Source organism: Folsomia candida, unplaced genomic scaffold, assembly GCF_002217175.1.
Source record: "Folsomia candida strain VU population unplaced genomic scaffold, ASM221717v1 Fcan01_Sc008, whole genome shotgun sequence".
NCBI lineage: Eukaryota > Metazoa > Arthropoda > Collembola > Entomobryomorpha > Isotomidae > Folsomia > Folsomia candida.
The window spans coordinates 5124798-5152606 of record NW_019091200.1 but is presented as its reverse complement, the minus strand read 5'-3'; the positions used below and the strand labels follow the sequence as shown (position 1 = coordinate 5152606).

The 27809-nt window shown below is 39.0% G+C and overlaps 2 protein-coding genes across 6 annotated transcripts; one reads left to right on the top strand and one right to left on the bottom strand.

Annotated features, from left to right (window-relative positions):
* Positions 1-83: 83 nt before the first annotated feature.
* On the top strand, positions 84-8453 carry LOC110853625 (CLK4-associating serine/arginine rich protein). Of its 4 annotated transcripts, none has more exons than XM_022101913.2 (12): positions 86-239; positions 336-415; positions 494-728; positions 803-978; positions 1106-1372; positions 1445-1620; positions 5862-6325; positions 6483-6863; positions 6924-7226; positions 7303-7357; positions 7663-7880; positions 7977-8453. In XM_022101913.2, the coding sequence occupies exons 3-12, from the start codon at positions 538-540 to the stop codon at positions 8212-8214; spliced, it is 2469 nt and encodes an 822-aa protein (XP_021957605.1). In that variant the 5' UTR covers positions 86-239; positions 336-415; positions 494-537; the 3' UTR covers positions 8215-8453. The 4 variants fall into 4 exon arrangements, with proteins under 4 accessions (XP_021957609.1, XP_021957605.1, XP_021957608.1 ...); XM_022101916.2 differs by having other exon boundaries at positions 87-239; positions 6486-6863; XM_022101915.2 differs by having other exon boundaries at positions 95-239; positions 359-415.
* LOC110853624 (mucin-12) lies at positions 8402-27282 on the bottom strand. Of its 2 annotated transcripts, none has more exons than XM_022101912.2 (13): positions 26641-27282; positions 26231-26309; positions 20329-20449; positions 20104-20255; positions 19614-19679; positions 19407-19537; positions 18918-19132; positions 18317-18547; positions 16098-17994; positions 15505-15999; positions 14988-15242; positions 14513-14712; positions 8402-12410 (listed from the first exon to the last, which is right to left on the bottom strand). In XM_022101912.2, the coding sequence occupies exons 1-13, from the start codon at positions 26745-26747 to the stop codon at positions 8770-8772; spliced, it is 7590 nt and encodes a 2529-aa protein (XP_021957604.1). In that variant the 5' UTR covers positions 26748-27282; the 3' UTR covers positions 8402-8769. The 2 variants fall into 2 exon arrangements, with proteins under 2 accessions (XP_021957604.1, XP_035710409.1); XM_035854516.1 differs by having other exon boundaries at positions 16116-17994.
* Positions 27283-27809: the final 527 nt, after the last annotated feature.

The following is a 27809-nucleotide window of genomic DNA, read 5'->3' as shown; positions in this document are numbered from 1 at the left end:
CGAGCCGCGTTTTCACAAGTCTCGGTGTACCCCAAAGGTTCAAATTTCTTTCTTTCGCGGTATAAAATCTTCCAGCAATAAATCAAATCAAGCCGACTGAAAGTTGGGCAGATCAAATTGTAATTTTGGATTATAAATTTTGAAAATGTGGCAAAATTTTGACTTATTTTTTAAAACGGAGGAGGACGAAGAGAGGGCGTGAAGTTGAAGTGAGAAGAAAGATAAGGCTGTGGGTTTAGGTGAGAATGTGTTCAAGAAATTATGAATTTAATTAAATATTCTATGTCGAATTTGGGATTTAAGCAGTTTGAAAATTAATTTAATTTACACTTTAGACTGACTAATTGTATGTACTTAGCGAGGAGAGGGAGTGTATAGTCAAGGGTAGAATGATAAGGCTGACATCGTAATCAACGTAAGTTTTATTAAGATAAGCTTCAAATTGAAACTTTCAATATTTCAGTTTATTAAAATGTAATTTCTTGTGCTTTAGAACTTTGTGAAATTTTTCAAGAAGCCATATAAACCAGCTTAACCATGTGGCACGAGGCACGTAAGCAGGAGAAGAAGATTCGCACCATGGTCGTCGACTATAGGCGTCGGGCTGAGCGAAGGCGAGAATTTTATGAAAAGTTTAAAGCTGACCCGGCCCAATTTATGCAAATTCATGGGCGACGCTTTAAAGTTATTGCGGATCCACAAGTCACCGCTGTGGCGGATAGCTGCATGTAAGAAACTAAATCTTATAATCTTGTAGTTTGTGGTTGTAATAAAATAATGAGTTATTCTTCTCAATGTGCAGGGTCCCCTGGCAAGGAAACGAGGACAACATGATTGACCGATTCGACGTGCGAGCTCATCTCGACATCATTCCGGAACATCACTCTGACCCTGACGGTCCCCCAGTCAAGGAGGACAACGCCTCTATCCTTAATTACGAACGATATAGAATCCTCATTCAAAACGAATCTTCAAAAAGTACGCTTCTATTCCATTACTTGAATATTTACTCTAATTTGTACTATTTTTCACTGATTTTTTAGCAAAACTTTATAATTTCTAAATATTTTGATCTAAAATTAACACGTTATTTTGCTCTGTTTAGCCTCAGAGGATAAATTTCTCCATCAAATTCACATCGAGGAACAATTCGGCACTCCCACCGGTCCAGGGCGACACCATCATCACAAAGACAAGGAGAAAGTGGCACCCAAAGTGGCTATCGGATACACGTACGAAGATAGCAATCCAACCGGGAATACTTGGTCTGCTGCAGTGAAGGAGAAAAGTGAGGCTAGTGGTCGTGGTACTAGTGCAACTAATAACTCAGATCCGGCCGAAGAAGAAGAATCTGAGGAGGAAGTCGATTTTGGTATTTTGCAAAATTAATCCAATTTAATATCGTTATGAATTGAACTCATTTAACGCATCTTTTGATTTTTAGACCTGCTCGTCAACATGGACGACCTCACATACGCTCAAAAAGCAGAGCTCAACGTCACCGGCAACAAGTACGGATTAACAGGAGGAGATTTCATGAACTATTTAAACCAAGACTTGGAAGAAAAGGAGCAAATTCGGTTAGCAAAGTTGCACGAGGAGGAGAAACAGGCCATGAGTGTAAGTTCTGACTTTAATATGCAAAGGAGGTTACCGTACAAGGATATGTTTTCCGGCCAATTACTTTTTTTCGTTTTTCTATAGTGTTTTTTAGCGTAGAACACGATGGAGGGGTCAGTTTTTCGATAACTAGCGCACCGCGCGCGCTAGAGGCGCTCAAAGCGCTCAAAACGCGCCAAAACACAAATTATGCTTTCTTAATGTTTCTAAGGTCAATTTCAAGTATTTTTTGACGTAGAACACGATGGCAGGGTCAGTTTGATTGTAGCTAGCGCACAACTCGCGCTAGGTGCGCTCAAAACGCGCCAAAACCCAAATTATGCCTTTTAAATGATTCTAAGATCAGTTTAAACTATTTTTTGACGTAGAACACGATGGCAGGGTCAGTTTGGCTATATCAATGGCTAAATGTGACCCGAACGGCTTGATTTTGTCAACTCTTATTTATTTCATATTAAATATTTTGGTAATTTTAATTCAATTGCAAATTCTAATGGCCTATACGTGCGTAGGTAAGATAAACTAACAGTTGTCCATCGATTTCCCATTGCACCGTTTGTTTTTGCAAAATGAAATGCTTTCAAAATCATAATAGTCCGCAGTCAATGCTCCGCCATGATCCAGTGATAAACAATACTTAGTGGTAGAGGCCTCAGACGGTTTAAAATCCACCCAGGGCAAGGGACGTGCACCCCCTAGTCTTTGCTCACATGGGAACAAGTGTAAATAGTGACCTCACCTCTACATGTTATCCCATTTGCTTTAAGATGGGAACAGGCACAGGCTGTTTCAGACAGCCTATTTGGATTCCACCAACTCAGTAATTCACTTTTAATTAGAGCCCTTTGATCAATGAAAGTCATTAGAAGTTACTTCGGGCATATTAAGTTGGGCATCTGTGTGGCAATTTTTCGGCTGTCAGTAAATCCAACTGCTTTTTTTCGACGGCTAGTTAATGCGAGATACCGATAACCAAGGTACCGAACCAAGTTAATAAAACTTAGACAAGAAAGACAAGACGTCTAATTAACCCTTACAGAAGCTATGCGACTGCAACTTCTTGCAGCTCTGCCTTTTTTCATGTACAGTAATATCCCGCTATACCGCCTGGTTCGTTCTCGTTGGATTAGTATTGAATCAGTATATCTCGAATCAATGTATTTTTAACCCGATGGAAGTAGAGTTTATACTAATAACTCTCAGTCGTGTAGGATTCCGTGTATCTAACCTTAAGCAATCCCATTGAGTGTATAGGGGGTTCAAGTTGTGACAGCAAACAAGGCACATCTTACACTCCTAACGTGACGCCCTTCAGTTGCATCCAAGTGAGCTGGGGAAAATCTTCAAATATTGTTGGACTAGCTTTAAGCTATTGTTGATTGCTCGATGTAGTGCAATATCCAGTTTACTGAATTCGGTCTATGAAAAGAAGTTCCAGGCGAGCTAACAGCGTTGGAGCTAGGCGGGAATGTTCATCTCTTATCCTGAAGAGCCTTGGCATAGAATGCAAATAGAATTACACTCGAAATCTTCATAATGCTATGTTTATAACCCGCTTCGACTGCCACCGAGAAACATTGCTTCTGGATAAATACCCCATTTCAATTCCATGCGTGTTTGATCGCTGAACGTGGAATTGCACTTTGTCTTCAAGTTAAACGACAAATCCAACACCTGACACACCTTTCACTAAAGGGTATTGTGGGAGTTATTTTGATAAGAGCAGATTCCACTGGGTTGTGCGTATGTTCATGCCTCGACTTGCTTGCTGCTCGGCTGGAGTGTCAACTTCTGAGGAAGTCGACGCGCCGCTTGGCCTCGGGCCATGAATAGATGAGACGAGGAGAGATGTCCGGTCAAAAGAGATAAGGCGGGACGTGAGAAGAGAGAATAAAGATGAGATGCTGTATATACGAAGTGGCGTGGCATCCCATCATTATACGGATGTCAGGAATATACATCGTATGTCTTGAGTTTGATGTCCCTTGCCATTCGTTGAAACGCTCCTGTGAGCTTCTCTATCAAAATTATTTTTGTATTTGTTGTTTGTGTATGAAGATGTGTTTGTGTGGGTCTGATTTCGTTGTGGCTTGGTGATGAGATGGAATGATTGGTGAATTTGAGGATTGCAGAATTGGTTGGCGTGCGAATTGCAGAGATGCACTTGAGGACACTGGTGTCCAGAAAGAAGGGGTGGTCCACGAGATCGGTACTATGTGCCCTTAGTTTGTATTTATTTAGTCATAAAATTGATTTCTTTACAGTAGTTAAAATTGGGGCAATATTGAGACTCAAAGAATAGAGTGACCGTAACTGTGTAGCAGTACATGAAAAGTGGACGGTGAGGAAAAAGTTAATTGGATTTTTATAGGTAGACAGTCAAGGTAGGGTCAAGGTGGTTCAAACTTTGAGTCATGTACATTGATTTCGTAAGATTTAAGAACTTATTGGAACAAGTACAAAATTGAGTAAATTAGATAATTGAATTAGTCTAGAGATAAGATAAACTTCGTCTAGGAATTAAAATATATGATAAAATATGAGACATTTGAGTTCATGCGACAAGGACATACAAAAGTGCATGAGAAATAATGCTGATGTCAAACATTTGTCATTTTACTATTTTTATCTGTACACCTGCTACCTCCATTGATGGATTAATTGTGAAGCCACTCTCATCAGGTCAGGTGAACCGTAAGATTCATGTCCATTCATATTTCTTAATGCGTTGTTGGATGTCTATGAAATACAACCACTTAAGAGGACTAAACCTTAGTTATAATCTAATAAGTTAGGAACTTATTAGACTCCCGGTAAACACAATCCACTAGAAACTTCAGACCGTGGTATTCACAGAACTTGACCATGAACTCAGGACTGATGAACTGGAGCTAGACATAGGAGCAACACTCCACACTCCTGCCTGAAGATGATATGAGTAACCAATAAGTAAACGATGGGGATGATGTTGTTGTCTATTTTAGTATATTAGAGTGGAGGTCAGTACAGGTTCTAGACCTCCACCGGCGGTCTGCCTTACGTCCGTGGAACTAAAGTGCTGTTCTGTTCATTTTGCACTGTGAGAGAGGGAGTACGAAGCATCGGGGCAGAGAGTAATCATTTGTACGCTCAATGATAAACCGGAGCGTACACTACTCAAGTTCAAAGTTAGTGGGGAAACTTGTGTTGCGGACGTCCCAGCCAGCGGTCTTAATGGCTCTTTATTAGTATTGATAAGTATTGCTGAAGAACCGATGGGCTGGAATCTGGACTACCTCATAAGAATGGTGGTATTGGAGATCTTGACCTATCCGGTTCTTCACCATCTTTAGGGTCAGTTTGATTCAAACCAGAAAAACAAAAGTTCCGAATCAGGTTTTCCATAACGAAGCCGTCTTCCACTTTTCGCACTTAGCGCACTCATGATTTGGTTTATTATTATTTTAGATAAAGGCACAACGGTTGAATTAGTTATTCCACCTATGTATGACAGCTTTATCCTAATTGCCATTCCCTAATAATAAACCGTTGCCAACCAAAATGTTGCAAAGGGGTAAAAACACATGGAATTGTCTATGTGGCAGGCCACATAGTCTTTCGCTACTTTCCTGTCATTGTATCACATCACCCCACACTATCCACGTCTCATTTTCCCCGCATTAACACGCCACCGACGAACTTCGAATGTACATGATATATTTCAAGACCCCCCGCTTGAAAATTTTTCGACCTTTGACCAAATTCAAATGGTCATGGGGTCATCATACGTCAAAATGATGTCGATTTTGTAAAATCCCGCCACAAACTACGCCTAGGAAGGTCGATACAACAAATTCGACATTTTCGATTTTGGGGTGTCGGCTATTGTCTTTGGAAGGATAAATGAACGAACTCTCTACGGCATCAGCAAGTATATGCATTGATGTTCAAAAATATATGTCGATGAGCTCCGTGGCATTCTTCGTTTGGAAATAATCTTTGTTCATATATGGTGAATTTTAGGCTTAAAATTGGTCATACTTGAACAGAGATTATCACTAGACGAAGAATGCCACGGAGCTCAATATTTTTGAACATCAATACATATGCTTGCTGATGCCGCAAAAATATTCCGAGAAAAAGTAATTGGCCGGATATGATACCTAGCCCGGTCACCACCTTTTACAATTTATTTTCTTTGTAAAATTTCATATGGTATCCTATTTATTTTTCAATTTTTTGCTCAATTTTTAATCCTCCAGGGTCGCAAAGCTCGCCGTGAACGCCGCGCCTACAAGGATAAGCTAATCCTTCGTAAAGGATACATTTCTCCCCCATCCTACGCAGCTGCCCACATCCCACTTGGTGAGGAGGAGGAAGAAGAAGGTAAAAGATCCTCTTCTGGTTCGAGATCCAGCTCTCCGGAGAAGATCGAGTTCATCACATCCTTCGGAGGGAGCGACCCTCTCCCAGCGAAAGAGCCATCTCCGCCCCTGCCACGCGGAGGGCGACGTGTACTCCCTGCACCCACAAAGGTGTCAAGTACGATCCGGAAGTGGGCAAGAAGTCGGAGTCGCTCACCAGAAAGGAGAAAAATGAGGTCAAGGTCGAGATCGAGAGAAAGATCGGGACGGAAATATAATAGCAGTGCGTCATCTTCTATGCGTGGAAAACGTGACTCAAGTCGGAGACGAAAATCGTCATCGTCAGATTCGAGTGTGGACCGGTACGAAATTACTTTTGGGATTTGAACTTAGTTTTTAACAATTATTAAATTTAAATTATCTTGAATATCTTGTTAAATGTGTGGAAAAATTTGCAATTGATCAATTGCAGAATTTATGTGTAAAATTTTGCCTAACCGTGTGTCATTTTTTGCTTAGCAGACGCCGTCGACGCCGACGAACTTCTTCCCATTCCTCCAACAGGAGCCGTTCTCGGAGTAGAGATCGATCTACCCGGTCTCGAATTCGACATCGCTCATCTCGATCACGATCCCGATCCAGAAATAGGTCTCGTTCATCACGAAACAATAATGGAAAGAGTAGTAGTAGGCGAAGAAGCAGCTCAAGAAGTAGAAGCCGTGACCGTGTCAGACGTAGAAGTGATAGTTTAGACAACAAGAAGAAAAGAAGACGATCACACAGTGAGAGTAGTGATGATGATTCAACTTCTTCCTCCGGATCATCACGATCCTCCCGAAAACCAAGTCGAGACAGGAAGAAGAGGACTTCGTCATCATCTTCGAGGTCGAGTTCGCCACGGTTCGTGAATGATTTTTCTCAAATATTATTTGACAAAATACATAAATACTTATTTTCCAGAAAGTCAAAATCTATCGAACGCCACCGCCCCAGCAACATAACTTCCGTTTCAACAACATCATCAAAACCTTTGGTCACTAGTGACAATAAAAATGGACGTGCCCCATCACCACCTCTGCCTTCGTCATCTACTACAAACCACCATCCCACTGTTGCATCGGTCGTGGAACCAGCTCCTCCCAGACTTCCATCTCCCCCAGTGCGGAGGTACTACGGTCGTCGTAAAGAATCCACAGAGTCGTCGGACAGTGATCAAATTTCTTACTCTTCATCCGGATCGGAGGATGATGAAAGAAATAAAAAGTGAGACTTATTTATATTTTTAACTTTAATCAATGGTGATTATAATTTGACGAAATGTATATTTTTTGCATTTCAGGAGCACTAGCTCTTCTGATCCAAAGGGTAAATCCTACGCGAACTCATCATCCAAAGTCAGTAAGAATCAATTTGTTGCCCAAAACCAAAATCATAATGCAATTTTATAGGGTCAAGGCATATCTAGATATATCTAAATAGATAAATGGATTTACATTTTAGTCAGAATTTTTGCATCTTATCGAAATACATAAGAAAACGAATACGTTATATTGGCACCCAACTACGCAGAGATAATTAAGCATTTCCAAACTATGCATATGCATCCACCAAGACTTAGAGAAATACAAAGTCATTTTTCTTTTATCGTCCTCTGAAATTTCAGAGTTCTTTTAACTAATCGTTCTCTCACTGTTTTCAGACTTCTTCGTCCTACCGCTCGTCATACAGCGAGTCGGGATCACCAGCGGCGGTTAAATTGACACCACAGGAGCGTCTAAAAAAGAAGATGCAGGCCGCACTAAATCGTCACCTCAAGGCAGACTTGGAGGCTGAAAAAATTCGTCAAGAGAAACAAGACCAGGAACGGATCGAAAGGGAGGAAACCCTTCGAGAACTTTCCATTAAGTACAGACGAAGGTACATAGATAAATAGTTTTTGAAATTCAGAACTTATTAATTTATGAGATTTTTGAAACACTTGAAATTATAATTGTAAACTTTAACATTTCACAGGGAGAGAGAACGCCGCCATAGAGAAATGGTGGACCAGGATTCTGGATCATCTTCAGAAGATCGTTCGACAGGATTTCGCTCGTCTGCGTCACGATCGCCGTCTCCTTCTCGTCTTCCACCTCTTCCTCCACTCCCTCCCTCTTCCAAACCTACCACCATTCCCACAAGTAGTAGTAGGAGTTCTTACCGTGCTAAAAAGACACATGACAGTGGCGACGAAGATGACGACTATTATTAATTAATTACCTATTTCTTCGCAAGAATTAGTACCAGGAGCATTTTTCAATTAATAACGTGATTTTTGTATGCTTTATTATTTAGTTAATGTTTCATTTAACTGAGTAGTTAATTAAAATGATACAGATTTCATAATAAAGCCTGCTGCAGAAAAATTAAAGTCAGTCATTATTCCGAACCTTTGAAAATTCTGTATTAATTGTGAATTGCCTTTATTCAATAAAACTTAATCTTTAAACATCCCTGCTGATAGTTTACATATTTATTATCAATTACGAAGAAAGGGGTATCATTAAGGTTATCATTTACATATGTCCACGATTTCAGAGTCATACATACTTTACAATTTTAAACTTGTCAGGATATGTATATAAAAACATGCAAATTCACCAAAGACCAAATCAAGTCCTGCTGCTGCGTAAATACAAACAAACTTATCACATTGAAAATATGAAGTCGATACATATTTAGAAAGAACACGAAGAAGAGGAAGAAGAAGACAGTGAAAAAGACATCAAAATTCAGAGATTCACACAATTTTTACAACTAATTTAACTTAACGATCCATTCTGTCATTATCCGCGTCACTGTTATCTCGCTTATTACAAGATGCGGACTCTGTTCGATTTCCTGTATTGTTCAGCATCGGTCTCGATACAGAACTCGCCCTCGGTTTAAGCAGCGCAAATCCCATCGGCTTCGTTGTGACCTCTCCTTCCGGCTGGAGAGATCCCTCCCTATTGAAAAAATTCCTTTTCGCCGTCGTATTCGTGACGGCATTAATCGAACCTCCCAAATTTGTGGTTTTACTGCCCGCATACTTTTTAAAGTTTTGATTTTTTGGGGGCGTCGGTGCCAAAGCTTTCAGGCCGACACCGATTACGGGTGGTTTCTTGGCGTCCATTGTCCCATTTTCGACCGGAGGAGACGTCACATTCGTTGTCGCGACACCATTCGTCGTCATATTTTTAGTTCCGCCAAGGATTTCGTCTTCGTCGTCTCCCTCGTCGTCGTCATCTTTCTTCGTTAAGGAGCAAGTATTCAAATCCGTTTCAATCTCCCGTAATAATTTGCTCAATTTGGACGTCACTCTTCTCGAGTATTCCGTCTTCTTTTCAATATCGGATTTAAAATCGTCGGTAATTAATTCTTTGAAAAGTGGGTTTGGATTATACTTGTTGATGACGAGGGAATGCGGGGAGGGAGCGCGGGTGGTGGTGGTATTATCAGTCGATAAGGTGCTCATCGCAGGTCCGTTCGTTGTGGTTGTTGTAATTGTGGGGCTAGTTTCTGCTGCAGGGGCTGAAGAAGTAGAAGGGGTCACTACTGTCTTTCCTCCTCCCGGTGTGACTGACTTGGCTTGACTGTTTGACCTATGGTGATGGTGGTGATGATGGTGATGATGACCATTGCTTATCGGTGGTGGGGTATTGGTTATCTGTGGATTCGGGTGAAGCCCTTTTCTCGCCGCGGTGGCCGCATTGAGTGAAACGGATCTCGTTTTTATCCCCTTTTCGTGAAATCTGGGGTAAAAACTCTTTCTAAAAATGCGATCTGAAACGGATTCTTCTTCATCTAAAATATTTCGGACATCCGAACTCGAGCAGATTGACCCCGAATCGTCCAAATCACCGGTCGTTGTGGTCACCGAGTCGGAGTTTGGACTCAGCATGGACGGCGAGAGGATGGGGTTGTCACTGGGGGAGCGATTTATCGTCACGTGGGGCGGGGAGGTCATCGATTTCGAGGTGATCACTTCCCTCTCGGGATGTGGGATGGGTTCAGGAGAGATAATACCAAGGTCACGGGATTGACCTTTGACCTGGCTGGTGGGAATGGGGGATGAACTACGAAGCGTGGTGGTGATGAGTCCGTTCGGCCGAGGAATTTGGGAGGAAGAGGAAAGTGTCGGGGTGGAGTAGATTGGATCTGTATTGTAAATCGTGGTGGTGACGAAGAGGGAAAGCGGACGAGTTGTGGAGGTAGTCACTTCCGGTGAAAGCGGACGATTATTCATTATTTCCGGTGAAATTGGACGATAAGTGTGATTTGGATCGGGTGAAAGTGGTCGATTATTTACCGGTCTAAATTCCGGTGGTGAAAGTGGTCGAGTAGTACTTGGATAATTTACTTCGGGTGAAAGTGGTCGATTGTTAACGGGTCTAAATTCTGGGGGAGAAAGAGGTCGACTATTACTTGGAGAATTCATTTCCGGAGAAAGTGGTCGAGAAATGACCGGATTTAACATTTCTGGTGAAAGTGCTCTACTATTCACGGGCTGAGGTCTTAAACTTCGCCTCTTTTCCTGCGCCGCTTCTCCCGAGCGGATTATTTCCGGGTCTGGTTGTTGCATATCAGAATTACCTCCATCCTGTCCAACTTCCGCTCCATTATTGACAAGAATTCCGGATTTATTCCCAAAATTATTTGATCTCTGCGACAACGTCAACACGCTATCACTCGCCGCCCCGGCATACGCAGATTGTATTCTACGCCCAATTCTTGACCCTACAGAACCCGACCCTACTGGCGGTTTTAAATTTCCCGCTGCTGATATTTGAAACTTATTTGCCGCCGGTGGGGGTGGCGTGACCTCCTCGAACCGTTTGAACTTTCCTAGCATAAAGTTGACCGTTCCCGAGCCAAACTTTTTTACTTTCTTCTCCGGAGAAAGTGCTCTTCGCAACAGAACGGATTCCGATATCTTGTTATCATCCGGGCTTATTTCAGTGGAAGACAATTCCCCTCTATCTCCGTCATCTTCAAATTGTTGTTGTTGCGGTGGTGGTGACCTATGACCCGATAAGATTGTCGGCGACATGGGACGCGTCTTATCCATTTCAGGTTGTTGTTGCTGTTGCTGCCCATTTCCGGTAAATTTGTCCCACTTTTTCTCCAAACTTTGTAAAAATTTCGATTTATTATTCGCCGTATTTCTGACTGTAGGAGAACTCCTACTATCCGGAACTGGGGACGATGAAGAGACCGGAACTGGTGGAGAAAATGGACGACTTTGTGTCTGACCAACTTCAACTGGTTGGATTTCTCTCGGGACGGACGACTTTCTTTCTAAAAATCGCGTTATCCTTTCCACACTTGTCGCACGGGAGATATCTTTTTTATTCATATTTGTCGAATTTGGCGTCGTCGTTGTCGCCACCGTTTGTGGCGGCGGCGGTGGCGGCGGCGGTGGCGACACAACTCTCGACACGGATGACGCCCTCCCCATGATTTGTTTCCCCCCAATATTTTCATTTGACGGAAAACTCGAAATACTTAACGGTCTGTATTGCTGGATCGAGACTCCAGGCCATTTAGGAATCCCCGTGGTCAACTTTGGCGTCACATTATCGCTACCGTTCGTCATTCCCGCGGACGTCGTCGTCATCGCCATATTATTATTTCCAACGGGACCTGACGAAGAAGACGACGATCCATTCATCGTCTCAAACATCGTGCTCGGTCTCAATCTCGCTAAACCGATCGCATTCGGCGATGGACTAGTTCCTCTCCCATTCTCGGCGTGAATCTGACTCGGAAATCGCTTCACGGGACTTGCCCCCGTCAAACTGTTGTAATATTGGGTATAATTATTCATCTTATCCTGCACAGAGAGTCGACCTGGGTGGTCATTTGTCTGCGGTGGCGGGGTCTCTACTGCTTCACCCCCCGTGACCCCTGACCCCCCTCCGTCCGTCTCACTGATTGACGTCATCCTTGCCATGGAGTTGCAATCTCTCAATCCATTCCCATTTTGGTTTTGTTCCCGATTCACGACCAATTCTCGCCCCACACTTTTTGCCCGGTCTGACCTCATCTGTCTCAGGTACGAGTCAGGGTCGAACGTGGCCGGCGAGTCGATCAAACTTTGACCCAGGCCACGAATCGCGCCCACGACGGAATCCACGGAGTAATCGTGATCCTGACTGTTGAAGGATTTTAGTGACCTGCGGAACGGTAAGGTTCGCGACAAATTGGGCGAATTTGTCGCGTAATCGGTGGACGACATGGTGCGTCCGTAGGGGCGTTGTGGCGTTGGGGTGACGCTCTCCCGATCACTGCCGTACGGTTCGGAACGCTGAGACAGGTAGGAAGGTGATCTTCGATTTAGTGTGACGGGGAGGGAACGAACCGATGTGGTTTCGAAAAGTTCCGTGGGCAAGCCTGCTTTCGAGCTGCAACTACTTCCGGCATAGCCTGCAATGCAATTTTGAACGAAATTAGGTTAGTTTTTATTTCAAGGAAATTTATTAATTTATGAAACACTTCCGGTCAAGTTTGAAATTAAGGTTTGACTTTATCACAATAATTTCTGATTAATTACTTAAAACCGGAAGTGGATATTGTACTCTGTTCACAAATAAAAGGTGACTTGAGACTATGTAATACCAAAAATAAATGGTTTAAAATGTTTAATATTTTTTCTAAATTTCTAAAAAATTATCCTAAAAAATATCACTATCCTATGTTTGCATCGTAATTTTAAATATTTATTTTTCTAAACAAAAATTTTCTGTTTCATTTATTTAAAATTATAATTATTACAAAAGCGGTTTTGATCGGCACCTAAATGTTTAAAGGGTGACCTGGGACGCCAAAAAAGTAGCAAAATGTGTAGAAAAATGTATGCACATGAGGGTAAAAATTTAAAGGTAATTGTTAGTCGGAATTAAATTAGTAAAAAAATATTGAAGCAAAAAAACTGCTATTTTGCAAAAAAGAAGACTATTTCTTACAACATTTAACAAAGGACATAGATAAATATTTTTTTACGATCATGCAAATCTACATATTACAAATTTTCGACAAGTTTAAATAACTACCTTAACTGAATTTTTTGAGGGTTATAATTTACTCTACTATAGAAAAAAGAAGGTGTATTATAAAAATATCATAATTTTGTGAAAATGGAAGTCCCAAGTCACCCCTTTTTTATGAACTGGCATCATAATTTTTTAAGGGTACACGCTGCACTGACCTCATTTTACATGTACTCCGTAAGTAAATCACCCACCGATCCGACCACAACTACAACTTGAAACTTTACAATTTGCTGAATATTTCAAAGCCAAGCATTAAATATTTATTAACGAAAAAATTCCCTTTTTTTAGCAAACAGAAAAAAATAATAATGCAAAAATTATAATCAAGAATGGAAGTTAAGAAAACAATGAATTATGCAAATCTAAAATATTTAAGGTGTGTGTGCATCATCTTCGAATGAATCGCCTCCATGAATTTCATTCAATTACTCTGACTCTGACCATCTGCAGCGACAAATTAATTATAATCTGGATTAAAAATGTGGATTAACAAGATAGATTAATTTTGATAATTTATGTATGTATGTATTCATTCACGGACTGGAACGGGACACTGACAAACGATAATTAATTTTAGCAACGAAAAAATGCATTTTTCACACAATTCCACACTTACATTCAATCATGGGCACGTTTCGAATTGTTTTAAAAAGTCATTCACACACATTTGTGCTCATTTTTTAAGAAAATTTTAAATTTTAATAAGGAACAAATAATTTCATAATTTATTTTCCTACTTGGACATAATTATCATTTTTTTATAATATTTTGACAAAATTAGTCATCAAATGATTTGACACGAACAATAAACAAGAGTACTTATCTCGTTACGAATAAGGTTTCAAGTCTTCGCGCTGCTAGGATTGGGTTATTAGTAAAAGCGGAGGTAATATGAGACACGCATCAAATTAATCACTTCACTCTAATTAATTATCATTACCAGCATCTAAATATATTAATTCAAGCTCAAAAATAAACACGTCAAGTACATATTTCAATAGTTTTAAATTCTGTTAAAACTTTCTCCATTCAGTTATTAAACTTTCACCTTAAAATTCGGACCATGCATTATTTTCATAATTTTTTCCAAAAGAAACACGCCTCCAATTAGTTTACCACAATATTTCCATCCACGCATTCACATTCATGGCATCACTCATTTCACTAGTAATATCCAGCACAATTAATCACTCGGATTACTAAGTTACTAATTAATTAATTAATTAATGAATTACTCTTCATCCTCACGACACACAATCTTAATCGGAATTACAAACTCTTTCGAAGCCGTATTGTTAATTCGTGCGGGTGGTGGATCGCCGGTTGTGCTGGCACAACTGCTGCTCCTCCCACCACCACCCCCGTCCCCAGAGGAACAACTCGACGGAGGGTTAACGGACGAGCAGGACGAGTTATTCGACTCGACCCGCGTTTCAATTACGATTTCGTGATTCGGATTTTGATTTAGTAACTCACTTCGACCCGTATTATTTCCTCCGAAGGAGGAGTCGCTATCACCGGAAACGTCGCGAGAAAGGGAGCGTCGCCAGTTGGACCCACTTCCGGTCGAGGTGAGGTTCATGGTGAGGGACGGATCCCGGCTGAAGGAGCGGTGCGTGCTTACGGTGAATCCACCGGGTGTGGTAGAGCCGAAAGAACGCGTTTCGGATGGAGCTCTGGAATAAAATATGGTTTGAGAATGGTGTTGAGATTGTTAGGAAATTCATAATTTGTGAGGAGAATTTCTAAGAAGTTTCTGAAAGACGCAAAATTTTTGCGACTTGCGTAAAAGAAACATGGCGAATTTGTTTTTCAAGTCTCAAAAATAAACAGGCAAAAAACTAGTTTTAGTAGTTTTTAGTTAATAATATGCTAATGTTTCGAGATTAATTTTTGCGAACCCTGATTTTTGCAAAAAATCATATTACTTAACTTTAATTTAGCTTGTTACCTTTGCATCAAATCCCGAAGAGACGAGGAAGGGTTCCACAATCCAAAGTTGGTAGCGTCACCCCCAATCGCGGAAGGCCAGTTGTTGCCCATCGAACCCATGGAACCCTCGCGATTGATCCTCTTGGTCAAATTGCGCACCCGATCCAGCAAGTTGGAGAAGAGGGAATCTGCGGTGAAGACCTCGAAAAAATCTTCGTCGTCCTCCTCAGCAGACGAGAAAGAGTCGCTACGGTCCAAATCGGGTCGCTTCGCCCTGTGGAAATTTAAAGTGGTAACAATTTTAAAGAATCAGTATGCTCTGGCGTTGTTCTTCCACCATACTTTCCGCAAAACTGGAAATTGGCTTAATTTAGAACGTGAAATAGACCAGAAGTGGTCAGGAGGAAAGAAGTGCTTGAAATTATTGAAGAATTTTTAACAAACCGGAAGTAACCATAATTAAAATTGATGTAATTATAAATCGCAAAAATTACAACTTTAACAGAAAATGGGAACAAACTTTATCGATAAATTACCTGTATCGCTTAAAGGTCGCAGCCGGCTGTGCCTGCTGCTGTCCCCCGGTCGCATCCGGTTCATCCCCTTGGCTTCGACTCCGCGCATGCGCCACGGTCGCTCCACTCGCACCATTATTATTATTCCCTACAGCCCCACTTCCCCTCCTACTTCCGGTCGCACTGGTTGCATCTTCCTCCACTCCACTCGAGTCACTCAACAGGCTCGAATATCGCTTAAATTTATTGTGCCCACTCCCAAATCGGCCAGATCGTAGTCTGCTGTCAATCCTAAATTCGTCCTCTGACCCAGCCCCTCCCAACGCGGTGTCACTTTGTACCCCGACATCCTCCCGTGGCGTCACCACGGCGCCACTCGCCTCAAGTTTGATTGGGATTAAAAACTCCCGTGGGCTTTTTCGAATAGGTTCGGGTTTCGGTGGAGCAGCCAAACTGCACGAAGCGTCCGTATCGGAAGAATTCTGACGCGAATAAATCGACGAGGCGGAGTCGAACCTGAATAATTAAAAAGAGAACAAATTTTTTTAAAATCAAAATTTTAGAAATTAATTTCAAAATTTTAATCCCGAGCATGAAATCTATCTAATTCTAACCGTTTGAAAGAGTCGAACCTGGGCGGAAATCTATTTTTCGTTGAAGCCACAGATGGCGTTTCTGGTTCAGCCTCTGGTTCGAATTTGATCGGGATGACGCGTTCTGCCGAAGCCGCCGCGGCGACGGGGAACGTGACCTCGGTTTTATGGATGAGTTTTTTATTCGCCTCGTCGCCCGAGGAGGACGAACTAGTGACGATTTTATTAATCACGGAGGAAATCTTTTTTGCGGCTTGTTCTTTACTTTGTGGAGGTGACGATGGTGATGGCGACGTCACTTTCGACACGGCGGGGACAGAAACTGGTGCCGTGGTGGGATGAGGAACCACCTTATTTCCGGCGGCGACAGGTTTAGTTTGGAGGCCGGGAGGGATCTGAATTTTACCGGGTGGTTTCGGTTTCGCTTTTTCCACGATTTCTGGTTCGGCGACAGGAGGCGTTGGCGCAACGGTGGTTACTGTCGCCTCGGAAATTGTCGGTGGTTCTGGCGTGATTGATTTGGCGACGGGGGCGGTGGACACTTTTGGCGAAGTTTCCGGTTTTTTAACCACTTTTGGTTTCATTTTGGGGGAAACTTGTTCTTTCTGTTCGGGTGGGGCGACTAGTTGCTTATCTTCTTTGGGTACTGGACTGGGTGATTTTGCTACAGTTGCCGCTGGAATTATGGCCACTTTCTCCTTAGCTTTCTCCACAGGCGGTGGCGTCGGTTTGACTGGTGGTGAGGCAGGCGTGCTCTGAGACGCAGCCGCTTTTGCTTCGAAGGCTGCCTTACTTTGGGACATGATTGAACTCGTGATTGGTCTGGGAGGTTTGGTTTCAAATTTGTTTTTGGCGTCGGAAACTTTAAAGTTAGGAATCACCAATTTTTTCACGGTCGGGTGTGGTTTACTGCTCCCAGTTCCGCTGCCTTCTCCGCCCGAACTGCTGCCTGAGTCTCGCCCACTTCCCGTTGAAGATGTCTTGGTCTCCAAATTTTGTATAAGTTCGGCCGTCTTTTGACTGATGATTTTCGAATTTCGGCGTTCTACCCGAGTAGGAGAAACGTCCGAGACGGACCCGGATCGTTGGCGGACAAGGGTCTTTTTCTCCTTGGGGTCGGTAGCTTCGGGAGTTTTGTCCTTATCCGAAGTGGAAGGAGGAGGTGGGACAGGTTTAACTTCTGGTTGGGCTACTTCCGGTTGGGGGACCGTCTTTGTTGGCGTTGATGTCGGTGGTGGTGGTGGTTCGCTTGGCGGGGCGACGGGTTTGGGTTCTGGCGTCACCTTATTTTCTTGTGGCGTCGTCGACGTCGTTGCTTGTGGCGCAGGTGACGTAGCTTTCGGTTTGTTAACAATCTTTTTCTTTACCACGGCTGGTTTCGGTGGTGCGGGTGTCACTACTTCCGGTTCGGGAACAGTTTTCTTGGGAACTTCGGGTGTTTCAGTCTTTTGCAATTTTGGCGTGGAAACTGGAGGTTGTGAATTCGTCGTGGCCGTCTGTTTCGCCTGTTTTGGTCGCGATTCATGTTCTGGAGGTGATGGAGGAACAACTTTCGGTTTTTCGGTGGGGGCCGGAGCAGCCTTTCCTTTGACTGATTTTACTCTCTCCTTCTTTTTCGAAATGTTGTCCAGGTCTTCCGCGATGGTTTGAATTTCACTGATTTCACTTAAAGTGTCACACTCGTCGTCGTCTTTGTCGTCACTTGGCGGTTTTCCTTTTGTCGCCGAACTTGCCCCGGCGACGGGATGTGCTTGCGCCATCTTGGGGACGACTGCTTGTGGTTGTGTGGCAGACATGTCGACGTCTTCGTTCTCCTCTTCGACGACGTCCTGGATTAAGTCGAGCATTAAGGGGGTCGTTTTCGATTTCGTTTTCGATTGAGTTTTTCTCTTGGGTTTTTGAGGAACTGAGACGCCGTCTAAAAAATAAAAAATATAAATATAACGTATACAAATTTGAAAACAGATTCGTCTCTCATTTTTTGGCTTTCATAATATATATATTTTCAAAAATTCGAAAAATATGTTTTTTATAAAAAAATAAATCGAGTTTTTCCATTTCATTAGATTGGATAGGTTTAATCCTGTTATTAGAATTTTTCAAGTTTTATATAAATAATTTCTTATTAGATTGAAAATCTTCTCATCTGAATTAGATTCGGAGAGGAATAATACTAAAAAGTTTAATTAATTAATTAATAATTTAATTAATTTGTTAGTAATTGTCCGATCTCGACCTACCTTTCTGTCCGGTGGCGTCTCCTCCTTGCATTTTTGCCTTTTTCGGCGGCTCAGCGACTGCGGAGTCGGATTCATTTAGTTTTTTGTGATTCGTTTCCCCAGCCCCTGCTTCCGATGACGCTGCGCCGGCGTGGTTGTTCATGTTGGGGGCGAGCGTTAGGAGCACATCGAGCCGGACAGGGGTTTGTTTCGCCAACTCTTCCGCTGAGTGTAGGCAGTCCTGGTCGAATCCTGTCGAAAAATAGGATTTGAAATATTTGCGTCAAAAAATTTGTCAACAATTTAAGAATTTGCATAGAAAGCAAAAACAGAAACTTTCCCCTCTTGAGATTTTCATATTTTTGCAAAGTTTGCAATTTTTAATAGCGTTTGGCATGCGTAAAAATGTGTAACTAAAATTTTGCAAAAACCAAGCAAAAAAACTGTCGCCTCTTCATATTTTTGTAGAGTTTACAATTTTGAGCTTGAATTTATGAATGTAAAACTGTGTAACTAAACTTCAATAACTTTGTAATTTTACAACATTTGCACAGTTTGCTTAAAATTATGAAGCTTCACGTATGTAAATAAGCGAAATGTAATATTTCATGGATTTTCATACCGTGATTGATCCACACGTGAGCACAGATATCTTCGACTTTGGCCCTCTTTTTGGGGTCGACGGTGAGCATGATTCGAATGAGAGGGGACGCCTCGGCTGGCTTCTTTGGCTCGTAGTAGTCCCCCGCGGATATCTGCTTCACGAGACGCTTGAAGTTGGATCCGTCGAAAGGCATGGCTCCATAGACGAGGGTGTAGAGGAGGACGCCCAGCGACCTAATAGTTTAAAAGGTCAGCACTAGTTTGTGACGATTTTTAAAATTTAGAAATGACTTATTATTTAGAAATGACTTATTACTGAATATTTCTGAATATTACTGAATAATTTTACATATTACGTGCATCATTATTTTCAAAATAGTAAATATTACTATTCAAGCAAAAATGTGCAAAAATTGTGCAAAAATATATGTATATACTCTGGCGGATGTGCTAAATACATGTTTTTTACATGATGAGGTAATAATGTCAAGTTTTCAGCCAATCTTACCAACAATCCACTTCTGGTCCAGAATACGGCGTCCCTTTCACAATTTCCGGCGAGGCATATAACGGACTGCCACAAAATGTTTTGAGCATGTTGACATCGTCAAAGACGTTGCTGAGACCGAAATCAGCAATCTTTTGCAAAATAAAAATCTCAACTTATTTTTAAATTCCAACTTTCCTTCTTCCATTTTCATAATTCGAAATATACCTTCGCATTTGATTTCTCATCGAGCAGAATATTTTCCAATTTTAAGTCCCGATGACAAATTTTATTCTATAAAATTCGCAAGTCTTTTTTATTCAAAAAATTATCCATTGTATGTCCAAAGGTGTCTTCTCCGTGTTATGTTTCAATAATTTCCAAAGGTGCCTTCTCTCAAAACAATATTTTGCACGAGAGAATAAAAATAATTACGCAGATGCAGACAACTTTGACCCACTCAAGTAAATTGGCAACAACAAATGAATGCATTTTATAACTGTTTACTAGTTAATTAATTAACCACTATTTATGAGACAAATTATCGTAAAATGCATGAAGCTCGATAGGAATTACAGATTTCAAATCCTAATCTCCGATTTTGGCCTCTAAAAAATGAACTCATTACCCCCAAAAAAATGAATTTTGACCCTTTGGCAATTAACGCAAACTGGAGAAGGCTCCTTTGGAATCTTCAATTAACGATATGCAAATCTACCTTGTGACAGTAATACACGGCGGACGCGATTTGCCTAAAGATTCGCCTTGCTTCGTCCTCTTGGAGAATTTTTCGTTCATTTAAATAATCATAAAGCTCTCCCCCGGCCGCATACTCCATTACGAGCACCATTTTCTCACGATTTTCAAATACTTCAAGTTTCAGAATCAATTTTAAGCTTTGGAAATTAGGAAATTTTTAGTAACAGTTTTCCGAAATATGTACCTTCATAAATGTGAATGATGTTTGGATGGCGGACGGACGACATGATCTGAATCTCTCTCCGGATTCGGATCAAATCCGCTTCAGTCTCAATTTTGGATTTTTTTATTGTTTTTATCGCTACCTGAAATTGTGAGAAAAATTACAGTCAATTTAAGCAATCATTATGTCTCCGGGGTATGTTTAATTGGCTCATTAAGATTAATTAGTCATGATAAGGAGGACATTTATCCGAACAATTTCACGGTTATGTGGAGAGTAGCCCATAAAATATTCCGGATCTGGCAAAGTAATTCAATCTAGTCTTCTACACATTGTTTGCAAATTGTGTGCAAATTTATTTGGCAAATAATGTTCCAAAAATAAATATGTGAATAAAATTCGCAGCCTCTAACTTGTAGAATTTGGGTCACCTGTAAGTAACATTGTCTTAAACAACGCACATTACAGCGATTAAACAAATTGTTTGTTGTGGCTCCGAACTGGTGACGGATGCATTTTTATTTTCGGTAAGATGCAAAAATCTCACGCTTTCTTGACAAAAAGTAATTTATTCATGTTTTATCGACTTGTGCAATTAGGTGCAGTTGTTGCGGATTTAAAAATGCGGATTTAAAATGGAATTTATCCTAAATAGATTTAGTTTACTTAAGAAAGAATGCAGGAGTGGTTTCTCGTTTCTCTGTGTTCGTTGTCTATTTTAAAGTATTTAATTGTTATACTTTCATATTCTTTGTCTGGGCGCGTGTGACTTGGCAAACATGCTGATGCCAATTTGTGACGCACAAAATAATACCCGACCAAGGAATACGTAACAAAACTTTATTGTTTAAATGTTTGTGGTATTTCAGGTCACCTAAAAATTACGATTTTGGATTTATATTAAACATACAATTACTAATACTACAAGGTCCTGAAGTGTGTTGTTTTCGTAAAATTTTTAGAAAATTCTTTAAAATATATTTTAAAATAGAACCTCGTGCTAATTCAATTTTGTTCAATTTGACAAATGCAGTAATAATGGCAAATTATTTTTATACATAAATTCAAGATTTAGTTCTCAAACTTGATAGTTATTTAAGTACCCTTCAAAACTGAAACTTGAAGTTTTTGGTGTTTTTGGTGTAAAGCATAAAAATTACTTTTCAGTATTTTCAACAGTTAAAAAATGTGTAAATAAGCGTTAAAAATTCATGTTTAGGGGAATTATGAATAAGCAAAATTAGCAATCCAGCTAATACCTTACTTTAAATGATAATTTTCGTATACTAAAATTAAAATTCATACATTACACATATAAACAACACATAATCTTAAGAGATTAATTCGTAATCGTGTTACGTCAAAAACTCGATTTTTGGCGTTTCATAATCGCATCAAAATATAATTTTATACAAACTTTTCCTGTCTGACATATATTTATGTACGAAACGTGCGTGAAAAGGTAACCAGTCATACATACATATACATATTAACTATGTCTCCTTATCTATTTCCCCCCTCAGTTTACATATTTAAACAAATAACAGAACGAGTTTAATGCACCTAACGACACTTTATATAACTCGTTCTGGTTCATGAATGGACAAACAAATCCGTCCAAAACTCAGCCAAAAAGCGATCCCGAACAATACATTTCATTTAAAACGTGAATATCTAACTCCAAAATAACGATATTTAATTTAACCATTGAGAATCTTGTACAAATATTTTATTTACACAAATGAGACATGACATCACCCGAAATCAGGGCGACTACCTATTTACACCCATCCACTTCCTTATCAAAGTTTAATCAAACATAAACAACCGCAACTTTAGATAAGTACTTTTCAAAATTTATTTTTTTAATCACAGCCAAAAATTAGATACATCAATTTTGGATAATCTCGTGCGAACCACAATTAACATTTTCTTCTCGGGGTCATCTCACATTCTTAAAGTCTGTCTCTCACATACATATTTTTATGCAAATCACAATTATGTGACCTCCATCTCCGCCAAGAAATCGTCTCCATCGTCTCAAGACCACCTCAAAGGACAAACAACCTGTCGGCATCCCTCATTTATTAAAATGTCCCTTCTCTCTCCGGATTATGCCATTTCACATTTAATTTTTTAAAATCATTTTAAATCCAATAAAACAAATGAGCAGTGCAGGAATGAAAAATGTGTTGTGAATCGTGCAGAATAAATCATTGCATAACTTGCCGAACTACTGAATGTAGTGTTCGGAAACGAGTTTGAAATCATCATTTTCCTCTGCATTTGAATCTTGGCGAGGGTAAAAATAAGCATTTGGGTCGCATCCAGGAATTTCTTTACTACAAAATCCACTCATATCTTTCTTTTGCTAGTGTATACTCGGCTCTAAATCTATATCTGTATCATATGAAATCTATGCATGTATTTAGCACGTAAGCCGATATAGGGTTGCACTTTTCGTGAAAAAAAGCACCCGTCTTAATATCTAGTACCGTTAACAACTCTAGCCGTGTTTTCCATTTTACGTTATCTACCCAAGAAGAGTGCAGAGAAAATGCATTTGAGTGAGACAAATATTGGATGATAATATGGATATGATGTGATTGAGGGGCAGGCGACGTGTTAAAGGAAAAATTGTAAGGTTTAGAGCTAGAATGTTTTTTTTATATTCGTGTTACACATTAATTTGAATTAGATTATTAATTTATAAAGATTATATTCTTAACAATTGGATGATATTTTTGGTAAAATTAGGAAACGTTGTGGCTGAGAGATTATAACATTTCTTGTAGTATTTTATGAAAAAATAATTTCATTACTTAGGATTGGCAGGTTTATACGTATTTTAATATGTATAAGAGATTTGCATTGAGCCAATTTACGCAGGCATCTATTGGTAACTTGTAAAACGCGTTAAGTTTTATAATTTTACAAATTAAAATGATGCCCTTGGTCTGACAATGCGTTAGTTTGCAAAAATTTGTTGTAACCTTATTTTCCTTCGAAATATTTTTTAAAAGCTTGTAGAATTTGCCGATTTTATAATGTTATCAAGGTCTGCGTGAATTGTCTCATTGACTAATCTATTTGTAAAATATAATACAATTCTAAAGTAATTTTATTTGTACGAAATACGAATTTCATCTATGTTCAAAATTACGTTCTGCACTTATCTACTTAAAGAAATTTTTTAACAGAATAAATAAATGCAAGCATAAGTTAGTATTACAACTAAATATTAATAGATAAGCAAATATTCTATATTACAAATCCCGAATTCTATTTTCTTCCTATTATATTAAGGGAAACCGGAAACATTACCTTTAAACAAAAAAGTTAACTAATTTTAAAAGAAATGTCTTAATTGGCGTGCGAGTATGACAATTTATGAGTAAACTTTATCCAAAACGCTAAATTGTCTTGCATACAGGGAGAAATACAAATTAATAACACTAAGCAATATATTATATCATTCGAAACAATTTGGTAACAAAATTGTCACTACCGCATTGATAACAATTTTCAAACAAACAGTATAACCGGAAATAATAGTAATTTTTACAAATGTAAAAACTGGTGGCGAAATTGTCATAAATAATGTCATAATTTTGAAATACTTATCTTAATAAATCAAAAAATATGCACCGCTTAGATGACTCATTCCTTGTTTCATTCTTAACTAAAAACACAACAGAAATAGCACGCTTGCCAATAATACCGAGAAGATAAGCTTATCTGTGTGCTTCCCAACCCACGCATTTAACCCGGCATGACATGACACATCACCAAGACACAAGTATTTTTAAGCTGGTACAAATTTTCTGCGTATTTCAATAGGGATTTCTGTCATGTCGTCATCATGACATGAATCCATACTCGCACATGATGAACCAATAAAATAAAATAAAACTCCTCAATGCGAAAAACATGACGTCTTTTCCTTTCACAGGAATAAATAAAACTTGGGTTGAGAAAGTCGGACCGGTTTTTATGTAACTGAATTATTTTACACTCTTAGAAATTTTTTGAAAGATTTTTACAATAAAATTTAGGGTTTAATTTTTTGTTGTTTTTCGACAAAAAAAAATTGTATATTCATTTTCATTAAAAATACGATCTGGCTGGATCTTATTTTTAGCAAGTTTCAGATTCAATTTATCTCAACAAGATTATGTCGGATAACGTATAGACATATTTTTGTTACCAATTTTGTAATATGTTACTTCTGATTTTATAACATCAATTTTACTATAAAAGACGTCACACATCGACAGAAAATTTCACACCAAGATTTTTAAGAGTGTAATAATTCGAAATTATTGATGACTATGGAATTTGGCTTGTTAACATGAAGGCCGAAGGCCAAACTACTGCCACTAAAATGACAGATTGATACTGATCTTAAACATTAGACAACAAACATGGTACTTTCCGTATCCAATTCTTATATACTTCAGGCAAACATAAACAAAAAATGCACTAATTACCAGTCCTGCGCCAGGACTGTGTATGTATCAGTAAATGCGCCCAGTTTTTTACACGAGATGCAAAAAAAACTTTAAAGTTTTCATTGTCACGAAGGAAAAAAATGCAAGAGACAGAAAAAGAGACATGGTCTTGACACACCTTTCCCCAAGCTAACTAGTCTACTTACGAAACAATTATTATTAATTATTTCGCTAACTTACGTACCATGTTACTTATTTTTGAGTAATTTTGAAGTGCAAGAATAAAAATAAAGATATATAAAACTATTTACAAATATAAAGATAATATTTTTCAAGTAGACTAAAAACGGTTTTATTTTTGCATGGAAAATTTAAACGTTTCTCTCTCCAAATTATGCCTAACTCAAAGAAATACGGGTGACGGGAAAATTTTTGTCATAAGCTCAATACAAATAATAATATAATTCTAAAATGTTTTGACCTTTGGGCTTCAAAAAATTATATGTAAACCTTGCAAACTGCAGAAATTTCTTTGAACTTTACAAAGCAAAGCAAATGGAGAAAATTAATTGTATGGATGAAATACTTTATGCAACTGTATTTGTCAAACATACAATTTTTGTATGGGATGATTCCGATCTTTAGACTGCTTAAAAATATGAGCATTAATAAATTTTTGTTTTATGTCGCTTTAGTCTACCAAAAATTAATGATTTAGTCTAATTTTTGAAACGTGTACGTGAATTTTTAATTATATTTCCAGATGTAGGGGGAAAATACGGTTCGGGAATTTCGGAGAGGACAAATAGGGTTTCAGAAATGGCAAGATGGGATGGATTTTGTAGTGGAGTTGTTTTGCTGATTTGATTTTTTTGTGGATTTTTGCTATTGTAAATTAGAAAGCATATTTGCAAATTTAAAAAGAAAGCATGAAACGTTAAAAAACAATGCGAAATCGTAAAATACGAGTCTCGCATGTAGAAATAAAATCATAAAATTTGAAAACCCTGTCATCCTTGCATAAGTTTCTTACATAATTAATACTTGTTTTCTAATATTTAACAATTTTCACCTTAAAGTTCGTTAAAGTTGTCCCATTTAAATTTATCATTCTTTTACTAATTGTTACAAATACAAACACTTTTTTAGTTGCCAACTTCTTCGTCTCAACTTATTCCACGGTTTCATTTTTATTCTATTGTGTTTAAAATATTCTCATGAATGCGGATGAGTCTCATTTTTCTCTCGGAAAGTAAAACTACATACTTGTCAGAAAGTCGCCGTCCTGCGGTTGCACAAATGAAGCAAATCTGTCTCAACTTTGTGTAACAAGGCGCATTGCATTGTTTCAATGTGCCATATGTACATATCCAAAACTCTACGAGACGAGAAATCCGAGGGGATAATGACACTTAAAATGTTAAGAAAAGTTTAACAAACGGCGAAGAAAAGGAAGAATCAAGAAAACAAACCTCTTGCCCAGTCTCCTTATCGATGCCTAACTGCACCTTGCCGTATGTTCCTTGTCCCAGTTTACGAATTAGATCGAATCTGGAAAATTTCATAATAAAAAATATTTATTTTTATAACTTGTAATTTGTAGTTTATTTTCGAAATTCATTAGAGAAATTTGCGGTAATAAATCTGCAACATTTTACACGCTGGTAATATTTATAATTTCTCTGCGTGCATAGCATCAAAATCATAGCAAAACATCAATAAAATCAACTCAAAATCGTCAAAAATATGATATAAAATAGTAATAATACATTTTAAACCCATCAAATTATGAAAGTCATGCATATTTTAACTTTCATCAAATTTTGAATTTACGAAATTATCAAAAAATTAGCTAAAAATTGCATTGTCAAAATTTTACTACCTCTGTTTTAACCTTCCCCTATTATTCTGCACGCCTGCAGAGTTTTCTAAGGGTCCCATAATCCCTCGGGACGTGTTTAGAGGGTCTTTCTGATCACGCAGCACCATTTTGAATATATTTTTTTTAAATTTCCTCCCTGATTTCAAATTACACAATAATTCACTTTTTCACACCTCCGCACTTTTCAACTCTATAAAAAATATCACAACTTTTCTCAATCAAAAAATATTAGAACCATTTTAAAAACTTGTCAATCCCACCATTTTCGATTAATTATGAATTAAAATAATGCACCAATTTTTCCCCTTTAAAAAGTAATACTGCAAACGGCAACACTTTTCCAGAAATCTCGGCATGTTCACATGTTCATGTTCGGCATGTTCTCGGCTACTTTCACCACCACCACATTTTCTCCACTTTACTTTCTACAAATTTAAAATTTCACCAAAATTTTGTTTTTCTTCTTAAAATTTTTATATTTCTTATTTTTCTTGCACGAATCCAAATCCAAATTTTGCCAATCCACACCCGACCTCAATTCTCTCTCTTTCTTCTTCTCAGTCAGTCATTTGGGAAATTCCGTCGTCGTCGCCCTCCTCGTCGCCGTCGTATTCTTGACGATATTCTTCTTTAAAACATGCCAGCACCCGATCTCCAACTTTAAAACGTGTTGCATCCCAGTTTAAAAAAATAAATGGCATTTGCAGCAGCAGAAGCATCATAGAAGCAGATCTGTAAAGTCTAGAGGAGGAAAGTATGTATGCATATTTGCCTGGCGATGATTATGCAGTGCGGTATGTATGGAAAACCTAAATATATTCTATAAAGTTCTGCTTTCCGTGGATTGGATGGGTTCGGGTCGTTTCATTTCTGTGGAGTGGAGTTTGGGTGTCGTGTACGTATGCGGGGTTTGTTTGGATGTTCGAAAGAGCTGTAGGGGGAAAATACGGTTCGGGAATTTCGGAGAGGACAAACAGGGTTTCAGAAATGGCAAGATGGCATGAATTTTGTGGTGGATTTTTTTTGCTGATTTGATTTTTGGTGCTTGTCAACTGAGAAGAAAACGTATTGATTTTTTTAGAAAGAACAGCAAATGGTAAAAAATAATGTGAAATGCAAAAAAATGCAGAATACGAATTTTGCATGTAAAAGTAAAATCATAAAATTTG